A 23,495-nucleotide genomic window follows, 5' to 3' on the forward strand; every position below is an offset into this window, starting at 1 on the left:
AGCTTAACAATAAAATGTCACTGTTCCAACCTAGCTCTCAAATTCGTTTAACTAATGTTGCAATAGTTCGATATAAAACACATGGCAAGCGGTTTGAAGTAGCTTGTTATAAAAATAAGATCTTAAATTGGCGAAGTGGCGTTGAATGGGATTTAGATGAAGTATTACAAATTCATTCTATCTTCACCAATGTATCTAAGGGTCATCTAGCTAGTACAGATGACTTAATAAAAGTATTTGGTACGGTTAATATAGAAAGTATATGTAGAGTAATTTTGAGGAAAGGTGAAGTACAGGTTTCGGAGGCAGAAAGGAGTTATATGATGGAGAAGCAATATTTAGATATTTGCAACCTACTCAGTGAGATGACTGTAAATCCGAGTAATAATTTGCCACTTACAGTGAAGATGCTAGAAACTGAGCTTAGAGAAGCTGGCTTTTCTGTATCTTTAAACAAAAGTACTAAAGAACAGGCTTTAAAGGCTTTTGATATCCTTAAAAAAAGGATTCCTAATCAGATTTCAAGAGCCAAAATGTTATTAAGATTTATATCAGACTTCTCTGATAAAAATTTTATTTTTGAGAAGTTGGAGGAATTCAATGCAACTGACATTAATATTGATGAATCAAATGATAAACTTTCAGTAACTTTCCTATGTGATCCATATCACTATAGATCCATCGATAAGCTCCCAGGCAAGTTATTGGTATTAAATAATAATGTCAAGAAAATAACAAAAGATAAAAGTCAATGTAAAGTAGAAACAAGTAAAATTGACAATATTGATGGAAATTCAGGTCTATGTAATGAGATTGAAGTAAATGGAGAGATAAATAATAGCTCAGATCTCTTGAATGTTGATATGGGAACAATGACTACATGTGACAATCATCCAAATCAGAAGTTTATTAAGAAGATCCTTAAAATAGATAAGTCTAAAGATATAGTAAATAATGTAGCATGTACTAAGTGTGGAATTGAGCTAGACAGTCTCAGTTCATTTAGAACTCACTGTCGCTCTGAATGGCACATATTTAATGCAAAAAGGTTAGCAAGAAACTTATCACCTATATCTGAGGATGAGTTTCTTGAGTTGCAGCAAGATATAAAGATGGGTTTTTTGGCAGTTGAATAACTCCTAATGTAATGTATTCTGTTACGGTAGTTTACTATCTCTACACTTTTTTGTTGTATAATTAATACTGAAGTGTGGATAATGGAAATATTAAGCTTCAAATACTTATTAGAATGTATTCTCCTAAAAAAAAAGAAATTTATAGTAAACATAGTAATGGAACCAGGAGAAATTCTACATTTAAGTGCGGTATAATCTTATTACTCTTGATATTTACAATACTTTTATTAACTTATATATTAATTAAGGTATACAAATTATATTGCTTTTATCAACTTCCACCCTGTTGGCGCGAATATGCATTATTAGCGGGCGTATACAAGTGGCGTGAAGAGTTATCAGAGCATGAAATAAAATGTCTTGAAGAAGAGGTAAATTATGTGTATGGGAAACTATTACTAGCAAGATTCAATGACTCATACTTTAGATTTACCAATTTATTTATGAAAATACTTGAAGTCATGGCTAGTATATGTGACAGATGGAACAATTACATATGCATCAATGCAGTAAAAAATATTATGAAAGACATTGGAAGATTTTCATTACTACTAAGTAAATATAAGAATAGTGAATTGTGAGCTAGGCCTTAGAAAGTAATTGAAGTCTTTTAATAATGCAAATTACTGATAGGTATTGAATAATAAAGTGGTAATTAGGATTGAACCGGCATACATAGGTGTATTTGTTATATTTTCCACATGAATTATCAAAAAGATATTTACATAATTTTGTGAATGAGTTGTAACTTATTGCATAAAGTAGCTAATTACTCATCATAAAAATTTGTTTCTGGCCACCAATTCATTATAGGCTCGATGTAAATTTCAGCCAAACTAGTTGGCAAAGTCAGATGGAAGTTAGAAAGCACTTTAGGGTGAATAACTCCCATTACTCCAATACAAATCTTTGGATTTTGGAAGGTTACTTCATCTAGACAAGTAGAATCTGCATTGAGGACAGCTTTTTGAATAATAATATTGACACACCTATTACATAAGAAAGTTGGGTCATTTATCTCAACAAGGTAATATATTCCAAGTATATTTGGGTTAATCATATTTGGATCATCAAGAGAATAATTAGCAACTAGGCCTAAACGGAACATGAGTTGATCAAGAAATCCATGAACTTCTTCTAATCCACTTCCATAATTGTTTGAATAAGCGATACATACATGGCGTCTATTTTTAGCACCTGTTGCAGTGGTGTTGTTCAGAGTTACGACATCACCAACTTCGAAAATCTTTAAGGGTAGTTGATGACTTTTATGTGAAGCGATGGTTTTTAGTATTGATTGTATAAGTGTGCATCTGCATATTTCGAATTCACTTGTTTTAGCATCCTTTATTTTTACACATGGATATGATGGACTATAGAAATCATCTTCGTTACATTTTAGATCTGATAAACTCAAGTCCTCTATACGTCTTAGCGAATCGTAACAATCTGAATATTTACATAATGCCCAGTTTAGTGCCTCTGCTAAACCTAACAATGAAAGTTCACGTTTAATTTGGTCTGTCATTAGATTTAGATGGTTGTGCGAGATAAAGGAGTGTTTCTTTGGGACAATTTTGTTAAACCCATAAGCAATTCCAATATCTTCATAAATATCTACAGCATGTAGTATATCAGATCTATTTATTGGGACTTGACACTTTAATAATGTAGATTTAAGTAAAGTACTTGATATCATCATTCTAGATAGCAATTCAGTGACATCTTGAAATCTCATAGTTGGAATTCCTAAGAGTTCACAAGCTTTCTTGTAGTCACATTCAAATTCTTTAGTAGATATGCAGGGAGTCTGCATTGCATATTTAGTTTCGTCATTTTTAAGTTCTATACACTCGAAAGTTTTAAAAGGTCTTTGGTCATGCTCATATTCAATCAAAACTGGCTCCACAGTAAATTTATTAGAACAGTATGATGAAAAAGCTGCTATGATTTGATTCAAAACAGTTGTTGCTCTAGAGTAGTCCTTAGCTGTTACTTCAATAAATATATCTCTAGTATCAACAGTTATTTTACTGTGTTCACTATTTATTAATGGAGGAACGGACATCACTATACCTCTAGAGTCTAACACAACAGGATATAATTCCTCGCCCTCAACAAGTGGTACATAACGTTTCAATTGTTGATGCTTCTTAAGCATTTGAATAAGTTGATATCCATTTACCTGTTCATCACTATTCAATGGAATAAAGTTAATCTCTTCAGGTTTTTTTGCATCATAGTAAAATGGGCCTTGTACTGTACCCAAATCGTGAGTTCCTATTGATGCAAGGGTTCTTTTGCGACAAATATTATGATGCAACTTCTCTTGATAGTCGATGAAACTCCTGTAACTATCCTTATCAAATCTTATATCCCTCAAAATTGCACATAGTATAAAAGGACGGATATTTTTAAGATTAACTCCTACTTTCATAATAGTTTCTGTTAGTGGTTTATCAATGCTATAAGTATATATAGGAACTTTTGCCCTACCCAAAAAACATAATAAAGCTGTTGAAAGACCCTCTGTACACAGTAAATCAGGTCTATTCGCAGGAATCTCCACTCTAATCATGGTTTCTTTGGTCTCTTCATCTGTTTCAAAGCCATCAAATTCTAAGCCATACTGAAAACAAAGATCTCCAAAACATTCTTCCGTTATTTCAATACCCAAAACTGAAGCCAAAACTCTGCAACTTACTGATATAATAGGCATTACTTCCACTATTACTTAATTTCTTCCTTGTAACTATTTCCTTGTAATTCTAGGATAGTCTTCTAAAATTTTAGCGCGAAGTGGCAAAAGTTTTGAAAGTCTCTTCAAATCAAAGTCTCTAATTAATTAGGTTGATAGTGAATTAGCTGATATATGAAAGAAGACATAATAATACTGTAATTCTCACTTATTAAAGTACTCAGTAGTGTAAACACCTAGTGTAAATTATAAGGATGTGCTTAGAACAAATCTTAATAAATTCTACAGTTTGAAATTAAGAAAAATAGAAGAACTGGTTATCTAGTATTATTAAGAGCAAAGATGCGATGACACAAGTCACTTTCTAAAAAATATTGCAAATGCTTAAATTGACCTGAACTATCCAATTTAAATACCTAATTAAATACCCTCTATATCCACTCCCTCTGTTTCATCAAAGTCGATATCGACTTCATCATAACCATCCTCAAATATATCAGATTCGTTTATTTTAGTTGTCTCAGGTATTTCACCCTTTGATTTTAATGCTCTTGCTTCATCTGGAGTATACTTTAAAATTATATCACCTTTGGAATCTTGAAAATCGCGTAGTGAGACCAGGACGATGTCTCCAGGATTTACCCAAACTTTCTTGCGCATTTTACCACGGATATGGCACAATCTTTTCTGTCCATCAAAGCAATATGCATCTAATCTACCATTTCCCAACATTCTCTGAACTTGACCATATTCTTGGCCCTCTTCTTTAAAAACAAGTTCACGCTTGTCTCCTTCACTATCATTCTTGCCTCTTCTCCTATTCTTACCACCTTTACCCTTATTTTTAGGCATCTTAAACTAAATATCTTATTTGAAACAAAACACTACTTGTTTTCTAGCCAAAAATACTATTTAGCTGATAGAGGAGCTATAGCCTAAACTTTATATTGCCGGCAAATCAGTATAACCTATACCGGGCTCGTTCACAACTTTTCAAGATTTAGACCTTGTAAAGATATGATAGAATAGCTTTAATTATTTGAAAAGGGCTGTACGATCTAAGTACATGGATTTGTTGGTTATTGCGCAAATATTAACTACTTTTTATATTTAATTACTTGTGTAATCTTACTACGATGAATATTTTTGAAGAAGCTATAGACATATCAAGGATACCCACTGATATTATATATAGATGGATAAGAGACAAGATTATACGAATTTTAGGCAATGAAGATGATATAGTCATAGACTTTTGTGTTAATCAATTACTTTATAAGACAAGAATCTCTGTTGTAGATGAAGAGAGACAGATAACTCCACAAGAATTTATCAAAAATACTGAGGGTTTTTTAAAAGGTGAAACAGAGAACTTTGTTAAAGATCTATGGAAATTTTTAATAGAATATAGTAAAAGGGAGGAGAATATAGTAAATATTAATGATTGTAAATTAGGAAATCTTAGAAGTAGTACAAAATCATATAAAAGTGAGGAAAGATGCATTAGTAATAACACAGTGAGACATGATCAGAAGAGACGAGTTGATTATTCTAAAGAATTTTATACTAGATCTAATAGACATATTGAGGACTCTAAAGATCAAGATTGGTACTATAACCAACAAAACTGCTACCACTCAGAATACTTGAGAAGCAATAAGTACAAATATTCAAAAGATAAGAATTATTGCATGAATAGGGAATATAAGGAAGTATCCAATAAATATTATGACTATTCAGAAAGAGAGAGATCTCCATATAGTTATGAAAATATCAGGAGTGAAAAACGACTTATAAACTTGTCATATAATAAAAGAAAAGGTTCATTAAGTCGTTCAATATCTCCAGATAATATTGACAATCGTAAGTTACCAAATCATATGTCTAAAAAAAGAAAATTGCTTTCTTCTGAAGAATCATATGAGATAATCAATCAGCAGATGGATATAACTATAAAGAATAGTTTAAATATATGTGAAACTTTTGGTAAAGAAGATAAATGCAATTACTCGGAATTAAACTTATATCAATATATGGAAGATATTGACTCTAATTCAAAAGTGAAGGAGAAAGTAGGGAATTCCAGTACTCAAGATGGCATATTCAAAGACATAGAAAAGAACTTAAACGAATCAAATAAGAAAAAAACAGACACAGTGAATAATTTAAATGGAACATGCAAATTAGATTCAGATGGGCTTGTTTCATCAAGGTTGCTCTCAGATAGAAGAAATTTTATTATAAACAATTACGAAGCAACAAGGTCTGAGGATACGATTAGTGAACAAGAGAAATACTTACGTCAAAAAGCTTTGGAGTTAATTAAACGTAGGAAAAGTGAGGGTAAAGTGAGTATGAGATCAAAGTCTGAGGAGGATTTAAGAAGGCGTGCTTTAGAAAAGTTAAAACAAAAGATTCCAAATATAAGGAGAGCTAATATAAACATTTAGCGCCAAATTGAGGTTTCATGTAATTAATTACACTTTGACGAGGACTCTTTGAGCTTTTTTTCTGTATATCTAATACGGAAAGTCGATAGGTATATGTCACACATAGCTTTGAATATTTTACTATTTGGTTGAGATTTTTATTTCGGTTTCTAAATTCTAAAGGAATAATTTTAAGAATTAAAACTTTGTATCTTCATCTATGTCATGTTTCCGAATGGGTACATCACTTTGTGCTTTTCAACCTATTTACTTATCATTTCCTTGGAGATTTCTGTTGCAAGACCATGGAATAATGGGCCTCAACATAGTCACCAAGGCTTAGCGGATTCGCTTTCACATAATGGGAGAACATTTATACATGACAAAGGTGGGTTTTCTCCTACAATAGGAGAACTACCAGTATCTCCAAAGTTATTGTGCCCAAAAGGATATGATCTAGTAGGTGAGTCCTGTCTATTTATTCAAACTGTTCCTCCAAATGTGGAATGTCCAAGTAATTACGAAATATCTAAAACAGAAAATGGTAGAATGGAGTGTATTATGAAGATCTTGGCAGATGCTCAGTTTGACTGTGCAAATGGATTACCACCAGTATTTATAGATCGTGAAGTTTTTTGTCCATCAGAATTTTTTGAACAAGCTAATTTTAAGTGCCCTGATGGTTCAATTAAAGAGAATGACCAATGTCTAATACGAGATTACAAACCTCCAAATTTGACTTGCATACCTGGTTATTCATTAGATAAAGATGGTAACTGTAAACAAGTTTTAGAAACTAAGCCTGAATTCAATTGTCCACCGAATACTTTCTTTGAAGCATCTACGATGACTTGCATAGTAAAAGTTATTGTGGAACCTTTGGAAGTTTGCCCCCCAGGAGCTATACCTGTAAAGTCAAGAGACTTAAGTGATATGAAGAGCTTACTTAATAAACTAACTGAAGATACATCACCAGCTCCATATAGACAATTACAACCAATACCAACAGTTGGATACCAACATACTGGAAGAGAAGTGTATAACGGAGGAGCTATTCCAACAATGGGGAGTAATTCAGGTAGTTCGTCACTAAATTATAGTAGATCAAATGGTGGTGGATCAATTCCTACAATGGGGAGTAACACAAGTAGTTCTTTATCAACTTATAGTGGACTAAATAGTGGTGGATCAATTCCTACAATAGGGAGTAATTCAGGCAGTTCGTCATCAACTTATAGTGGATCAAATGGAGGTGGATCAAATGGAGGTGGATCAACTGCTACAATAGCGGATAGTGCAGATACCCCATCATCGATTTATGGATCTCCTTTAACAAATTCAGATTCACAATATTATAGAGGTCAATCACAAATATCATCTAACAATGTTAATGATACATTTTATCAAGCCCTATACAATTCAACATCAGGGTTAAGGAATCATGGAGTGTTAAATGAAGCTTCAGTAGGAGATGAGATCATTTGTTTAATACTCCAATTTGCAGATCCTCACGTAGAATGTCCTCCAGGTTTGGAACTGACAACAAACGGTACATGCCATCACTATCATAGTTTTGTTCCTCCCAAGGCCTGTGAGGGAGGTATTGAACCTGATAGTAATAATATGTGTGTATCAGAGAAATTATTACCAGCAGAAGTAGAATGTCCCAAAGATTATACTTTAAATATTCTCAGTGGAATGTGTGTAAAAAAAGAAGAGGCAGACCTTATTTGTCCAGAAGGAACAACTTTGAACAGACAAACTCTTAAATGTGAAGTAGATCCTCAATGTCCCGAGGAATACATATTAAATAATTCAACATTTATTTGTGAAAAAGAGTCTCAAGTACCCCCTCATCCTAAATGTCCTCAAGGTACTGATTATGATCAAAGCACTAATTCTTGTAAAGCTAAGGATGCTCAATTGCCATTAATAATGTGCCCAGAAGGCTATGTTCAAGAAGGAGAGGCTTGTGTATTAAAAAAGAGTGTTCCAGCATCTTTCTACTGTCCCTTGGGATATTATCAGACTAACACCAATGTTTGTGTAAAGTGGTATCAGGATTATATGCTCCAATGTCCACCTTTTTTGGAGTTAAGACAGAATTCATTTGCACTTAGACAGGACTTAATACCTCCTCCAGGAGCAGGACGTGGTCCAGTACTACCTGTTCCACAGGGGACCAGTATTGAAAGAAAACTTCAACATGTCTCATATAGTGAATCTTATACACAACGAGAATTTTTCCCAACTACGCAGAACCAACTTGCAGGAAATATACAGCAAACTATAGAAGGGGCACTGGTAGGACACTCCAAGGTATCTCGCAAACAATTTGAAGCATTGGGATCAGGGACGCCTATACTTATCAAGAGCGAGAAGACTCGTGGTATGGTCTGCTTTGGTTGGGGGAAAAGGTACAAAATGATTGTGAATTGTCCTGAAGGGAATATTTTAGTGAATGGCAAGTGTGTAGAAACTCGAATTACAAATCCTGATAGTGTATGTGTCAAGGGGTATCAGTTAGATGAGATTGCACAGATTTGTGTACATGAGAATACTATACAACCATTAGTTGATTGTCCATCGTTTACTGAACTTCAGCAAACACCAGACGGAAACCCAACTTGTGTAGGACATAAGAGGGATTTAGCTCAAATTTCATGCCCAAGTGGCTTTGAATGGGTAGCTGAGACTTTCAATTGCCAAACTCTGGAATTTTCCCAACCCAGTATTTCTTGTATAAAAGGCTATAATTTAGTAAATGACCCGAAAGGAGCAACATGTAAAAGACAGGAATCAATACCTCCAACTCCTAGCTGTCCTCCAGAGTATAGATACGATGATATCAAGAAGATTTGCTTATATGAAGTAAAGCTTCATGATGTTATTAATAGAAGTAGGACTAGCTCTGTTCACTCTTCAAATATTAGAAGCCACTGATAGAATAAACAAGAAATTGGGATGAAATAATGCTAGAGTAAATGAATATCTAAGGAAACTAAATACTCATAGATATGATCAAGTTAGAAATGAATTGTCTTTTACAGTTCTACGAAGTTCCAAAACTTCTAACAATATTTACAATCTTTAGCCTAGTAAAATAAGCGCGGTAATGGATAGTTTGCTTAACTTCTAGAAAAAGTAATTACTATAACAGGTTTATTATATGAATTTGAGACAACTATACATATTATACATCGTTATTTCATTCTTTTTGTCTCTAGTTTCATTATATAGTCAAAATTTTGTTTTGTGAGATTTGTTTCACCTTTTAATAGAGTATAAGATCGGGATAAAGCCATCCAAGAATGGAGAATATCAGGTCTTATCTGTTCTCTTCCATCCTTGGAGAAAGCTTGTCTTCTCTCAGCAAATGTATGTGAGACATGGTTCAGAACCGATTCATCACAATATACAGTATCTGTACAACTTATAACAAGTGCAATATAAAGTCTTAATTGATACAATAGATCTCTAGAAATTATATCCTCATTGGTATATTCAATGAATTCATCCTGTAAAACATCATCCAGAGGAACTTTCAGTATAAAATCTCCAATTAAGGATTTGGCTCCACAAGATAGCAGGATTACATTTGCCTCACATCTAATTGGAACTTGATAGGCTGGAAACTTATAATTAATTATACTGTTTGATAGTAGAGACTTTATATTCAATAAATTTTCCATTCCTTTAAGAGTTAGTTTACCTTCTTCTAGATTTGTTTCGTCTATAATTACAAGATTCCTTTCATTGGGAAATTGTAGTAAACCTGTATGAAAGTTACAAGAATTTGAATCATACCATGGAGTAAAGTTATCAGAATTTAAATTTGATATTGTTACATCTATATTAATTAAGCGTGGCATGAGATCATTGAAAACTTTGTAGATATTACTTACAACAAGGCGATTTGAATGATTACTGATATTACTTATATGAAGTGCAATATAGCCTAAATTTTGAGTGCTATCATTAATATTGAACTCGTCTTTAACATTAATGTTTGATAGTTTTCTAGCACATATACTCAACAATACATATTCCGCAACAAGTAAATTCCCAGAAAAAGCTCTATTTGCAATATAATTCAACAAAGTATTGTAAAGTGAGTCTAAATTCTTACAAGGACCTCTTAATATAAGCTTATTCAGGAAATCCCTATTATTTGCTGCTAGTATTCTTTCTGCAAGGTAGCCATCAAATCCTAATGTTAAACTTCGAATCGGGACGTAGTTGGATATTCTTTTATAGCCAAGAACATGAATCATATATATTTTTCTTAATTCGAAACTTTCATTTGGGCAAATAACTTGGGACAATTCGTCTTCTTGATTAGATAATAGCTCCTTAAATTGATTACCAACTACTTCCACTGCATAAGGTACACTTGATTCTATATTTATCTGAAGTTCATTTCCTCTACAACTTAAATCAGCACAAGTACTTGCATCGCTGCTATCTGGAAACTCAACTGTAAACACTTCAACTAGTCCAATTACTTCTAAAAGTTCGTTAACTTTAAATTCATCTTGCAATTCACCTCCTTTATCACCAAGGCTTATAAAATTCATTATACTCTTGAAAATAAAATGAAATTCTAAATTATTCCTACTTTGACTTAAGTCTTGGGAGAATTTATAAACTCTCAAGTTGAGTGGAGGAAACTCTTCATCACAATTGCAGATATCATGCGATGAAGTTTCTCCACTTTTTGCCCAAGAAGTTAGATATGGTATTGGTACAAGTTTGTATACTTGTCTAGTATCAAATTTGATTATCTCTAGATTATCTCCCAATTCTTTCATATTACTCTTAAATATACCCGAGAACACTTCCTTATTGTTACCAGTATTGTTTTTATATCTTGCTGCATATACGTATAATTCAGGTTCTAAACAGAATTCAACCATTCCTCTTAATCTAACAAGTGAATATTCATTATCTAATTCCCCTTGAATACCACAATTAGTTGAAGTAAAACCCTGTGTAAGTGCACTTTCCAAAGTCTCATTAATATGTTTCTTTATTCCTTCAATCATTTCTTTTAGTTTATTTGAGCACACATAGTATCTAAAATTACTTTAGTGGAGAAAATATTCATGAATGTATTGTCTTATACACCATAAGTTTGACATGCTAATTTATAGTTACCCCAATTATACTACTATAAACAGCCTCTCTAGTGTACCGTCTCGTCTAAATTGAGACAGGCGGCATGTAGGGGTGTCGGGAGACAAATATTTACAACCAAAGAAAAGTTAACGAGTATATCACTAGTAGTCTTTTTCCTTTTGATAAGTACTGTAATAAACTAAATGGATGCTCTAGCAGCTAATCCTCGTAAGTTTTCTATCTTTATGTGGAACTCGTCAGAGTAGTACTTGTTGACCTAGTAGAACTCTATAGTCAGAAAGTACAAACCTAATTTATCTAGTGCTATTTCCTACAAAGAACTCATATATATTGGGGATTCCCACAAATAAATCTATTGGTTTGCATCTAATTAATTTTCTCTTATGTCAGGCAAGGTATTTGTTGGTAATCTGCCAGCAGGGTATGCAGAACAAGACCTAAGGGACTTCTTTTCGAAAGTTGGGACAATTAGTAAACTAGAACTTAAACAAAGATTTTGCTTTATAGAATATGAAGAAGAAAGTCAGGCAGAAGCGGCTCATAGAGAGTTGGATGGAGTGGAATTTGGTGGCCAAAGAATTGCTGTTCAACCACATGATCCTTTAGTGAGAACAAAGGATGTAGAAAATACCAATAAACCTCAATATAACCGTCCTCTACCATCTGATGGACGTGGACCTCCTAGAAAACACTACCGTGTATGTGTATTTAACTTGGATGAAAATGCATCTTGGAGAGATCTTAAGGACTATGGAAGACAAATCGGAGAGGTAAATTACTCAGCTGTATTCCACTACCAAGGCCAGAAGGTTGGTGTAGTTGAATATTTGACTGTTGAGGAGATGAAGAGAGCCTTGGAAGAAATCCCCAACTTACCATTTCTGGGTAAAACTATCAGAGCAGAAGAAGATGTGGGGCAATTAGATAGGGAATTGGCAGCTGCTAATGGTTATGGAATTAAGAGGAGATCACCTCCATCTTATTCTTCAGGTCCTTATGGAGGTCGTCCTAGAAGTCGTTATCCATCACCTCCTAGGTATCGCCAACGTAGTAGATCTCCACGAAGAGATGGATATGATCGTAGAGACAGATATCCTCATGGGGATGACAGGTTCAGAAGAGGTTATGATGATCGCATGCCACCTCTTCGGGATGAATATTATTCACGCCGAGATGAACTGCGTGGTGGTTATGGAGACCGATATCCTCCCCTTGCTCATGAGGATCGTGACAGACACCCTTCTGATCGCTTTGATGACCGTTTTCAAAGCAGAAGCAGACCTCAGTATGACCGTAGAAGCTTGTCACCTAGAAGTGGACATTATGGGAGCTCAAGACCATATTATCCCCGAGATGAGGATAGAGAGCGTCGACCCAATGATGGATATCCTCCAAACAGTAGTTACTATTCTAGGGAAGATCGTGAGCCTCCAAGAACAAGAGGTGGATATCCATCTGGTGGTGTTCCTTCTGGAGGAAGTAGACAGCCTCCATATTAAGAAAATGGTATCTGTAATGGCTTTTTGTGAATTGGCCCTTCCTACCTTGTTAGATAGTTTTATTACTGTTACTATTACTATTTAAAATCTTAATTAATAAACTGGTCGTTGAATGAGAGGCACTTGTAAAAATCTTTGAGATACCTTGTAATAGAGACACAATGTGAATTATTCCTATTGTTTGTATCTTAAGTTAATTCTTATTGTTCACGAATTATTTTGAGGTGTATATATATATATAGGGATATTTCGCTTAAATTTATTAATTGGAGACATTAATAGTACCCAAGAATATATTTTGTTTGGCTTTTCATGGGATATGTACGAGGTTATCTGTGAACTATAGATGTAAATTTACACACCATAATATTGATAGATATCAGAGGTAATGCAAAAACTATTCAACCTTCAAGTATGTTACTGGCTAGGTATACTACTAGCAAGTTCAAATTTTGTTATTCCTTGATTTATATATAGTTACAAAAGTGCAGAACTAGGGGTGTTCCTAATATAAATCACACTAGATATTAAAACTTTGAAATGTGGTATTTCTAATAGGCTCGTCTTCTAGAGGTTACTTTCTTGTAGATTCCTTTGGAAACTAAATTAGAAATGCTTTTTGTCGCTTGAAGACGATGTTCCTCTTTGTATAGAGCTGGATTTAGTCTCATATATGCAAATGGTTGTAACCCATTCTTTGATATATCACCACCTCCCTTTTTAGATTTAAAATCCTTAGCTGACTTAATTAATATATGTTGCTTTCTTTTCTTTGCCTGTTCAAACTTAGCTTGGCGTCTCTGTTTTAAAGCTGATACCCACTGTGTATCTTGTTTTGTGTTTTCTATCTTGTTAGGTTCGATATATTGTACTGAGTCTCTCGGAATATCTAAGTTAAAACTGTTAATCTCTTTATTCGCCTTTTTGATCACAATCTTCCCAAAATTGTCAAATGATATACTATCATCCATATGTTCCAAATCTTCTGATTTGCATGTATTCTGTCTTTTCCTCTGCAAAATAATCTTTTGGGAAGCCTTTGAGCTCAATAAATCAAGTGGGCAGTCATCAGGACCTGTTGAATCTTCTAGTATAGTTAACGATAGATCTTCAGATTTTCGCTTGGAAGTGTTCCTTATATCTAAACTATTATAATTTTCATCGTCCATTTCAAATACCTCCAGAAGTCCTGAGATACTAGGTGGAACAAGAACATTTCTATCTACGTGGGTAGTAATCTTTTTGTTTGTAGAACTTTCATGACCTTCGCTATATTCAGTATTATAATCTTGTTCATCATCTGTCTCCTCATCTTTCGTTCTTCGTCCCTGCATAATAGCCTCAAAATCCTCTTCGTCTTTACTTAAACTACCATCATTAGTTTTATGTCTTTTCTTAATTTTTTGACGTCTCAGGTGTCGTACAAGATAACGATGAAGAGCATGATGTTTAGACGGAAAGGCCACTAGCGTAACTTCACTTCCTAGTTTTTTAATTAGTTTCAAAAGTAACCTTCTCACATTAACACGATGCTTGAGAGTGTTATGATTGTTATCTAGTATTAGTGGAACAAATTTACCTACAAATTTATTTAGTTGTTGTTGATCTAAAACATGAATACACACTTTAACAAACTTTAATGCTTGCAGGTAAACAGAACTATCTAGGTCGCATAGATTTACTATGCAAACGTCCATTATTGTTTCTAATAAAGAAACACCACTTTCCAAATTTCCAGAGAAAGTCAATGCACTAGTCTTTGTTTCAAAAGGTCTACAAGAGTTATTTGATACTATAGATGTAGAGGTAGCATCATCTGAAACTTTGTATTGGTGTGATTCAAAGTCGTTTGAAACTAATGTTATACAGGATTCAGGTTTTTCATGTACATTATATACACCAGATATTTTAAATAATTTAAAAATATCTCCATAATCAAAAATAACTCGAGATAATGCAATTAAGCAAGCGATCTTCATGTAGCCGTGATTACCTAAATTATATGATCTAACACCAGATGCTGAAATTATAGTTATAATGATATTTTGAAGCATATCCGAATCATCTATAAAGCACTCAATTATTGCCTTTAACAGAGCTAATGCATTCGTTCGGACCCCAACGTTCAATTCACACATACAAAATAAAATTTCAGGAATAAGTGTATGAATAAGCTCTGTCTTATCAAAATTATAAAGCAGCTTAAAGTCTTTCTCAGAACTTGTCACTTTCAAAAAATTAACAAACTTTCTCAAGTATCCTAAACGGTGTTTCAAAGCATTGGGTGGACAAGTTTCAGTATCCTGTGATGTAGTCTTCCAAACTTGTGTTATCCAGTCCATACTTTTCACTATCATCTCATCTTCACTTAAAATTAAAATTTCAAGTCCTTCCCGTAGCCCTTTGTAAAGCTTTCGGTGAAGTTGATTAGTACAGTTTGATTTACATTTCTTGGTTTCACCCTTGTTCATAAGGATATTTAAAAGTCTTGCAAATGTAGAGATAAGTTCCAAAACTATTTTAATAGGTAATCTAGTAATCATTACAGTTGCCACATCAACCAAGGCTATAATTTCAGAACTTCTTACTGGTAGTTGAGAACTATCAACTCCGATTGCTAATTTTTCCCAAACTCTATTGAAATTGCAAATATTATCCTCTAGTATCTCATTAGGACAAAGTGGTACCATACTTTGGATACAGTTCAAATAATGTTGAGCTGCTTGTTCCTTTACTGTAGAAGGTTGAGTATTTTCTATATCACTTTTGTGTAGTGCAAGGAACTTCACAACCATCAAAGCCAAGAAAGTTTGCACATCATGTGATAGAACAGGAATGTTTTGCTTCCATATAGATTGAATAACTATATACTCTCTTTGATCATTCATTAACGTCTTCTTAGCATCATTAATTTCATTTAATTGGGAAGAATTCAATTTCTTCCCAATTAAAGTTTGTTTACAGAGCTTAGTAAGAGCATTACAGACATAGTCTCGAGTTACATTTCTGTCTAATAGCTGCACCATATATACTCGTAAGTTAGTTGTATATTTAGCATCTAAAAGTACTTGTGGAAGATCTACAACTTCATCGAAATAGCCTGGGAGAAGAGACCAAATTTGTTCTTCAAGAATTCTGTATAGCCTTGAGTGAGTTGGCTCAGAGTCAACTAATTTAATAGATAATGTGTCTAATTTCAGAGCTATAGGTAAAAATTCATTTAAAAAGAAGCTCAGATGAGTTCTAGTAGTATGAACTCTAAGTAAAGGTAGTAACCATGAATTTGTCTTAATTCCAAAAAGGGGATCTGATAGTAGAGTGCAATCGAAGTTTATTGGTTTTAAATTTAAAATTCTCGAAGGTCCAAATGCACGAATAAAGGCTCCGACACAACACCTCAACTCATTTCTACATGGAAAAACATCACTATATATTATAGAAGACATTTCGGTAGTTTCATTCCCAGCTAAAGCTACAGATGCCATATTCAAAACACGGGAAATTAAATTTGGGAATAATAGTGTTGTTGCTTCGTCACGAGCACTTTCTAACTTATCTATAATATCTGCAAAGCCCTTCAAACTATTTAAAGTAATTTCATCCCATTTATCTATCAATTTAGAGGCTAATACTAATGCAGGAGGCCAGGAAACTTTGCATTTATAATCCTCCAACATTGTACTACATAATGGCTCTAAACGTGACAGTAAATGTTGAAATAAAGCAAGATTCACATGGGTGTTTGCACTATTTTTGAGAAAGTTTAAAACTGCTTTTTGAGCTGTAGTTAAAATAGTGCCTGCAGACTTCACAATTGTTAAGTGCACACTAGAATCTATAGAGTTAATACATTGTTGCATTCTGTAAGCTAAATTATCGATTAAATCACAAATTTGAATCTCCAAGTTGTTAATACAGGTAATTTCAGATACAATACAAGTCAAACAATTACCACAAGTTTCAAGATATCTTGATAATAGTAGCATATCTATTGTTGATGGCAAAGGTAGGTTCAATAAGGACTTTAAAGCAAAAATAGCCAATAAATATGTACTCTTACAGCTTTCTTCCTCTGGTACTCTTTTTAAAATTATTGAAATACACTCTAGAGAAGTGCATGCCAAGAACTTATATTGTGAAGTTGTAGTATACAAAGTTAGAACTGAAATAAATTCATATTGCTGTTTTTCGTCAAATATATGAATTAAACGACGGAAGAGTTTTGATAATTTCTTCATTTGAACTTTGTGGATTGAAACCAGATCCCCCGTGGATTCAATATATTTTTTATCATTATTAAGGAGTATGTTAATTAAATATTTTTGAACATTTAGAATTAAGGTCGTATTGCTTTGTGTTAGTGATATAGTTTCTAGTATGCAAATCTCTATCTCATTATTTCTATCGTTAATATTTTGATTCATAAATATATCAATTAGTGATATAATGAGATCTGTACTTAATTTCATTTCATTCACAATAGAGCATATATGTCGTAGTGATATAATCAAATGTCTCATACATCCCAAAAACGTTGATTCAACTAATTTCTTCATTAAACTGACTAGCTCGTATATGATATATCTTGATACTGATGCATAGTTGATTCCTAATAGATTTATATCCAATATTTCAATTAATTTCCTTAGCAACACTATTAGACCTGTAATAATTTTAAGAGATTCTCCTTCATACTTTATGACACGTTCCAGCGTATCAAGCGTTACCCTTATTAGCATAGGTACTGTACAAGCACCACCTTTTTCCTCTATAGTGGATTTTATAATACTGAAGTTGTCTAATGCTAACCTGTAAGCATCATCAATAGTGGATAAATGTTTTAAAGAAGATTCCAAATCCAGTAGTAAGGAGTCCATATAAAAAGTTCTTTAATAGGCCTCAGCACCTCACTACAAAATATAAATGTAAATTAAGATTTCTTAAAGGTCTGACTACAATAGATAAAAGCACAAATGTCATAATTAAACTATTGCAGTACCTTAAGCTCCGATAATCTATTTGAGACCTTCAGAGGTAATATAACCTGGGTGGGCGGGCGTCCTGTCTTCTCTAGCTGCTAACTGGGTATCGATAATATATTAATTTTGGTCTAAATGAGGTTTTTTTTTTTGCAAAGATCCTGAATATAACTTCCTACAAAAGGTATCATACTAGGACTTTTTAATTAAATTAGTTGGTATAATCCACTTTATTTTCTTAATATGCCAAGGGTACATGGTAGAAGAAAGAAAACAAGAACTCACCGTGATGAAGATGCAGAGGAAGAATTGAAATCTATTCCAAAGTGTTTTGTCTTAAGACGTGGGAAAGTAATGCAATCAGTAAAACAACTCATCATAGATTTGAGATATTTAATGTCTCCATGGAGTTCTTTGAGGCTAAAGGAGCAGAGAGCTAACAAATTGAAAGATTTTATAAGTATTGCTGGCCCTTTAGGAATATCCCATATGTTAATTCTCAGTCAAACTAATAGTAGTTTATATCTACGCCTAGTAGTGTTGCCTGCAGGTCCAACTCTTACATTTTGTATTGAGAACTTTTGCTTAATGCATGATGTTAGGTCTTCACAGAAAAGACCACGTTCTTGCAAAACTGACTACTTGGTTTCTCCTTTACTAGTTATGAATGGATTGAAGAATATGGATATTAAAGGAACTTCATTGGATTTAGTTCAAGCTACTATTATTGGTATGTTTCCCGCAATAGATTTGGCTAAGACTCAGATAAGATCCTGTAGAAGGGTGGTTCTTATAGATTATGATAAGGATATGGATAAATTTGAGCTGAGGCACTATGCAATAATTAGATATCCAGCCGGTGTTTCAAGAGCAGTGAAAAGGTTATTGCTTCAAACATCAGCTTTTAAATTACAAAGTATTGGAAGAAGTGCTGATATTGCCGATTATATTTTATCTAACAATACAGGTAGCAGTTTTGATAGCGAGGTGGAAGATGCAGTAGAAATTTCAATACCAAAGAAAGAAACTGTATTTGTTAATAAGGAGAAGATTGGTCTATCAGAGAAAGGAGGAAGTTTAACTGGAAAGGTATCAGTAAGTTTAAAGGAGTTAGGGCCAAGAATTACAATGAAGCTAGTTAAAATAGTTGATGAAGTTTGTGAGGGGGCTGTATTGTATCATAGATTTGTAAAGAAAACTCAGCAAGAGCTTGATGAGTTAGCTTTTAAGGAAGGGGGTCTAAAGAAAAAACGAAGAGACCTTCGAGAAGCTATTCTAAGGGAAAGTACCGAACAAAATACTGAAACATTATATAATACTTCAAAATGTACTGATAAAGATAACTTCGAGATAGATAGTCATTCCTTACTAGGTATGAGTAAAGAAAAAGATGATACTCACAATAGTGAATTAGGCACTCAAAATCAAGATCTATCCCAGATCAAAGATAAAAGTAAACATATCAATATTAGTAAACATGTAGAATTTACTTAAAATAGATGTATAGATTATCATAGGATGTGAACAAATTTCCTAGTCTAAGTATTGATGCCTTTTGATGCGAAAAACTTTCCAAGAGGTCGTCTAGCTTGACTTCTACGTTCAATCTCAGTCTTCTCTAGTTTATATCTTAATCCAATGTCTTTATCTCCTCCACCATATTTATTCAGAAAATCTTGAAGACTGCTTGGTTGCACTGCTGCTGCCTTTAAAAAGTCAATAAGATATTCAAGTTCTCTGTCATTTGGATCACCATCATAGCTCGATAAGATTACTGCATTATTAGGTTGCATTGAGGCTGCATTGGAATCATGGTCTATTAACAGTACTCTATTCAAATCCCTTCCCAAACGTGATAAGTCCTTAATAATCTTCCCTCTCTTCCTCGTACATTGGGTTCTATCTAGAACTCCTATCACAGGTAGATTCCATTTATTTACAGCATCCTGAGGGATAGGGAATATTTCATCGCTCCATATTACTATTTCGTAATAATGCATAAGCTCTTTAAATAACCTATCAGCACCAGGTCTCTTAACAATACCCCAACCATTTTTTCTATTGTGAGACAACTTACATATCAGTTTATCTAAATCTAAAACTAATGTTGGGAGGTTTTCAGGATATCCCAAATCTTCAAATTCTGGAAGTAGCGGTTCATTACTCAGAGGGAATATTTTGTTGATAATGTTATCAATAATCCAATCATAAGTCCAATCATTAAAGTCCTCAAAGCTATCTAAAATTCTCTTCCAGCTTTTGAATTTCATATATTTCACTTTTCCTTCAGTAGAACTACTATCCACATCTATTAGTAATAGAAACAGTATTGTTGTGAGACCTCCTGCAGAAATCAGGAATTGCGCTGAACTGTATGTAGTAGGCTTTTGATCCTTATTCAAACTTTGATGTCGATTCTCCTCAGTCTCCACTTCTAAAGGGTTATCTTTTCCAGAACTTTTATCTTTAATACTTACTGTTAAATTCTCATGGTTCCTTAACATATTTTCACGTGAAGTACTTAATTTCGTAGTATTAAAATCGATCTTAATATATTTTTTGTCTAATCCTTCTGTGTCAGTTGTTCCACATATATATGAATTTCCCTGTAATTTATAATTAGAATATAAGTGAGTGATTCGGTTTTCCAAATACTTCTTGTTGTAATTGTTTAGGCAAAGACAAAATTGTTTTGTTGCCAAGTATATCGCGTTTCTAAAAATTGTGTGGTACATCAACTTTCTGTGAGTTGAATACATAAATCTCCTAAGAGGAAACTTCATAAATTTATACACCCTACCTCCATTCGATAGGATATTCATTAAGATAGTCATACATGAGAACTTCTTAAGAAATGCTGTACTACCTAAGCTTTATGTACTAGTGTGATACACCGCCAAAAAGATGCTTAAGTGTACTTTCTAGGTTACATGAGAATATGATCTTACGCTGAGAGTAATATGTATTAGAGTTCTTGTTGAAGAATTACAGAGTCATACTTTAAGTACTTGTATTTATTTATATAACTCAAAAGATTCGAAAAACTTTTTTAGAATATGTTTGGAATTTGGCTGAAGAAATGGGGACAGATTAATATTAAATATATACTTATATACTGCAATAGTAAAACTAGCAAATAAACTGTTAAATTAATAATTATGTTATATAAAGCTTATAAATAATTATATCTCCATGGGATTTGTAAGAAGAAAACTTACCATTGTAGCTATACAAGTTGGGATATCTTCAGGTTTTTCGTTCCATAACTTGTGTATAATTCCAGATTCCTTAAGCAGATTGGAAAGTTTAATTAGTGATTCAGATGAGTCTGTGCATAAAACTACTTTATGCATCTTGTTGATATCTTGAATATATGACTGCACTGTAGGCATTGTAATATTTTCCACTATAGCAGCTACACTATATTGATAATTAAATAATGATTTTAAATAGATGAATACACAATGAAAGTTCTACTTTTGACATCTAAATATGGACATAACAATTTCAATGAATTTCAGTCTTACCTTGCATGACATGCCTGAGCAGTAATTGAGCCACGATTCCAATTTAAATCAGTTCTTACAAGTATATATTGAACAATAGGGTCAGCTGCAGAGCTCATTTCAGTTGAATTACAGGCTTCAAATTACCTAGATAAAAGTTTAATACAATTCCACACTTTAGGGAACCGCGTATTTTGGAACTTATAAGTACTGTGCATAAAATATATGAAGGCATCGATATCGGTAAAGTACTTGAAAAACCTTCCAGAGGCTCAGTTGGAGGATTTGAGACTTTTTGAGGAGGCTATAAGATATACTATTATTCTCCTTAAAAGAAGGGAAACAGTATAACGAGATATATTTTTTGATCATTATTATTATCAATACTTTAAATTCCTATCTTTTAATACCTAGGTGGATATAGAGATGAAATGAATTTATATACTGGTTAGACTTTAACTTAATCTTATCTATTACTTCTCCAGTATTTTTATGTACTTTCATATATCATCCAACTCTATGAGTAACTCGACGAGATATTAGTTTATCGTGGTCACCTTAAATTATTCACAATTTTCGCTTATATTTCGATGCTGAAATTGGATATCTTTTTATTATCTTTTGGCAAAAATGAGAGGTCTAGATTTTTTTTTTTTTTAGATATAAAACATACATATAAGGCTTATTTAAATTTATACATGACACTTAAACTAGTATTGTAGTTTTGAATGTAATACTAATATATTCTGGAGTATATTGGGTTTATTTTTGCTTAGAAGTGTGAACTTGTAAGAGATCTATTAACTATAGCTTAGATATGAGTCTCATAGTGCTGAGAGGTGTCCATTACAATACTGATTAGGATTTTTGTTTAAATTTGACTTCATCTCTTGCATAAATTCTTCACGGCCTAAAATAACGACAATTATAGATATTCAATGACAATATATAACATTATTTTATTTATATATCACTTACTTTTTTGAGATTTAGATATTGAAGTAATATAGTGAGAAGATCTAAGCAATGTCCAAAGTAGCAGCATTAATGAAATAAATAAAAGAATACTTAGAGTAACAATAACTGGAATTATCCAGTTAGCAAGCATTTTTCATGAGTTAATAGATTATTAAATTTTAACTTTTCATACTAGTCTGACTATTTGGCTGACCACAAGTATAATAGATACATAGACGCACCGGAAATTTGCCTTAAAAAATTATAATGGAATATAAAAATTCATTTGGTTTCATTCTTATGCAGGTAGAACTTGTTTAATATAGATTTATAGCATTTTTATAAAGAAGATCCTTAATTTTCATACTAATATTTTGTGACTAATTTGGTCAGAATTTAGTAATCTCTATAGTACTAAGCTAAAATTTTAAAAATATATATATTTATAACCTTTTAGATTAATAACTGTTCTTTTTTAATTTAAGAAATATATATCTATATATGATTATATATTTTCTCATGTAAATGAGTATATTCTCTATTAATCATATTTCACATACCTGAACAATTTCAGTTAATATTGACTATAATGATATTCTTAGAAAAAATACTATAATTGTTTATAAATATAAGTGAGAAATTCATGTATTCAATAGATAGTTTGAAAAAAGTATCACCTTTCATCCAGTAAACTTTCTTTGAATATTCCATATAGACTACATAAAAGTTATTTTATACAATAAAATAATAATCTTATCGTCAATATTTCAATATAAAGTATTCTAGAAATTAATAATAAAATATAATCTAAACATTAAGGATAACTTTTTTTCTCATATATTATATACATATTATGCATTTATTCACAAAATAATTCAATTCAAAGTATAGAATACTGAAAATTTTAGTATTAAATATAGGTGAAGTTTTTGTTAGTTAACTTGTAAGTGGATCCATTTATTTCTTAACTTTAGATTCAATGAACAGGTTGTAATATTAACACTTGAAATATTAACTACATATTGATCCTTTTTTATTAGATTAAAATATTAAAAAGTAATAATGATAATATTTAATGTTAAATTTTAAGTGAATTGTGATTGTTTATATCTTTTTGGTTTGTTATAGGTCAACAGAGATAATAATATAACA

At 32.5% G+C, this 23,495-nt stretch overlaps 11 protein-coding genes across 11 annotated transcripts, besides 6 other annotated features; 5 read left to right on the forward strand and 6 right to left on the reverse strand.

Annotated features, from left to right (window-relative positions):
• Nucleotides 1-14: 14 nt before the first annotated feature.
• Nucleotides 15-1,136, forward strand: CMU_023870 (ribosome maturation protein SBDS, putative; the record flags this gene model as incomplete). Its single annotated transcript, XM_002139695.1, has 1 exon — nt 15-1,136. One exon carries the CDS (start codon nt 15-17, stop codon nt 1,134-1,136), a length of 1,122 nt encoding a protein of 373 aa, XP_002139731.1.
• A 769-nt stretch (nt 1,137-1,905) lies between these two features.
• On the reverse strand, nt 1,906-3,855 carry CMU_023880 (phenylalanyl-tRNA synthetase, beta subunit family protein; the record flags this gene model as incomplete). The annotated part of the gene is made up of 1 exon (XM_002139696.1): nt 1,906-3,855. The coding sequence occupies one exon, from the start codon at nt 3,853-3,855 to the stop codon at nt 1,906-1,908; it is 1,950 nt and encodes a 649-aa protein (XP_002139732.1).
• Nucleotides 3,856-4,254: 399 nt separating this feature from the next.
• CMU_023890 (translation initiation factor eIF-1A, putative) lies at nt 4,255-4,686 on the reverse strand (the record flags this gene model as incomplete). The annotated part of the gene is made up of 1 exon (XM_002139697.1): nt 4,255-4,686. One exon carries the CDS (start codon nt 4,684-4,686, stop codon nt 4,255-4,257), a length of 432 nt encoding a protein of 143 aa, XP_002139733.1.
• A 284-nt stretch (nt 4,687-4,970) lies between these two features.
• Nucleotides 4,971-6,284, forward strand: CMU_023900 (PWI domain-containing protein; the record flags this gene model as incomplete). The annotated part of the gene is made up of 1 exon (XM_002139698.1): nt 4,971-6,284. One exon carries the CDS (start codon nt 4,971-4,973, stop codon nt 6,282-6,284), a length of 1,314 nt encoding a protein of 437 aa, XP_002139734.1.
• A 204-nt stretch (nt 6,285-6,488) lies between these two features.
• Nucleotides 6,489-9,206, forward strand: CMU_023910 (uncharacterized protein; the record flags this gene model as incomplete). Its single annotated transcript, XM_002139699.1, has 1 exon — nt 6,489-9,206. The coding sequence occupies one exon, from the start codon at nt 6,489-6,491 to the stop codon at nt 9,204-9,206; it is 2,718 nt and encodes a 905-aa protein (XP_002139735.1).
• A 260-nt stretch (nt 9,207-9,466) lies between these two features.
• CMU_023920 (uncharacterized protein) lies at nt 9,467-11,308 on the reverse strand (the record flags this gene model as incomplete). Its single annotated transcript, XM_002139700.1, has 1 exon — nt 9,467-11,308. One exon carries the CDS (start codon nt 11,306-11,308, stop codon nt 9,467-9,469), a length of 1,842 nt encoding a protein of 613 aa, XP_002139736.1.
• Nucleotides 11,309-11,584: 276 nt separating this feature from the next.
• CMU_023930 (RNA recognition motif. family protein) lies at nt 11,585-12,901 on the forward strand (the record flags this gene model as incomplete). Its single annotated transcript, XM_002139701.1, has 2 exons — nt 11,585-11,609; nt 11,793-12,901. The coding sequence occupies 2 exons, from the start codon at nt 11,585-11,587 to the stop codon at nt 12,899-12,901; spliced, it is 1,134 nt and encodes a 377-aa protein (XP_002139737.1).
• A 551-nt stretch (nt 12,902-13,452) lies between these two features.
• Nucleotides 13,453-17,778, reverse strand: CMU_023940 (uncharacterized protein; the record flags this gene model as incomplete). The annotated part of the gene is made up of 1 exon (XM_002139702.1): nt 13,453-17,778. One exon carries the CDS (start codon nt 17,776-17,778, stop codon nt 13,453-13,455), a length of 4,326 nt encoding a protein of 1,441 aa, XP_002139738.1.
• Nucleotides 14,805-14,828: a sequence feature (AT_rich).
• A 345-nt stretch (nt 17,779-18,123) lies between the features above and the next one.
• Nucleotides 18,124-19,374, forward strand: CMU_023950 (ribosome biogenesis protein SSF2, putative; the record flags this gene model as incomplete). The annotated part of the gene is made up of 1 exon (XM_002139703.1): nt 18,124-19,374. One exon carries the CDS (start codon nt 18,124-18,126, stop codon nt 19,372-19,374), a length of 1,251 nt encoding a protein of 416 aa, XP_002139739.1.
• Nucleotides 19,375-19,418: 44 nt separating this feature from the next.
• CMU_023960 (NLI interacting factor-like phosphatase family protein) lies at nt 19,419-20,384 on the reverse strand (the record flags this gene model as incomplete). The annotated part of the gene is made up of 1 exon (XM_002139704.1): nt 19,419-20,384. One exon carries the CDS (start codon nt 20,382-20,384, stop codon nt 19,419-19,421), a length of 966 nt encoding a protein of 321 aa, XP_002139740.1.
• A 640-nt stretch (nt 20,385-21,024) lies between these two features.
• Nucleotides 21,025-21,068: a sequence feature (AT_rich).
• CMU_023970 (uncharacterized protein) lies at nt 21,063-21,505 on the reverse strand (the record flags this gene model as incomplete). The annotated part of the gene is made up of 2 exons (XM_002139705.1): nt 21,063-21,300; nt 21,408-21,505. 2 exons carry the CDS (start codon nt 21,503-21,505, stop codon nt 21,063-21,065), a joined length of 336 nt encoding a protein of 111 aa, XP_002139741.1.
• Nucleotides 21,506-22,329: 824 nt separating this feature from the next.
• Nucleotides 22,330-22,357: a sequence feature (AT_rich).
• A 406-nt stretch (nt 22,358-22,763) lies between these two features.
• Nucleotides 22,764-22,859: a sequence feature (AT_rich).
• Nucleotides 22,860-23,129: 270 nt separating this feature from the next.
• Nucleotides 23,130-23,150: a sequence feature (AT_rich).
• Nucleotides 23,151-23,372: 222 nt separating this feature from the next.
• Nucleotides 23,373-23,432: a sequence feature (AT_rich).
• Nucleotides 23,433-23,495: the final 63 nt, after the last annotated feature.

This window comes from Cryptosporidium muris, genomic scaffold, assembly GCF_000006515.1.
Source record: "Cryptosporidium muris RN66 scf_1106632353999 genomic scaffold, whole genome shotgun sequence".
NCBI lineage: Eukaryota > Apicomplexa > Conoidasida > Eucoccidiorida > Cryptosporidiidae > Cryptosporidium > Cryptosporidium muris.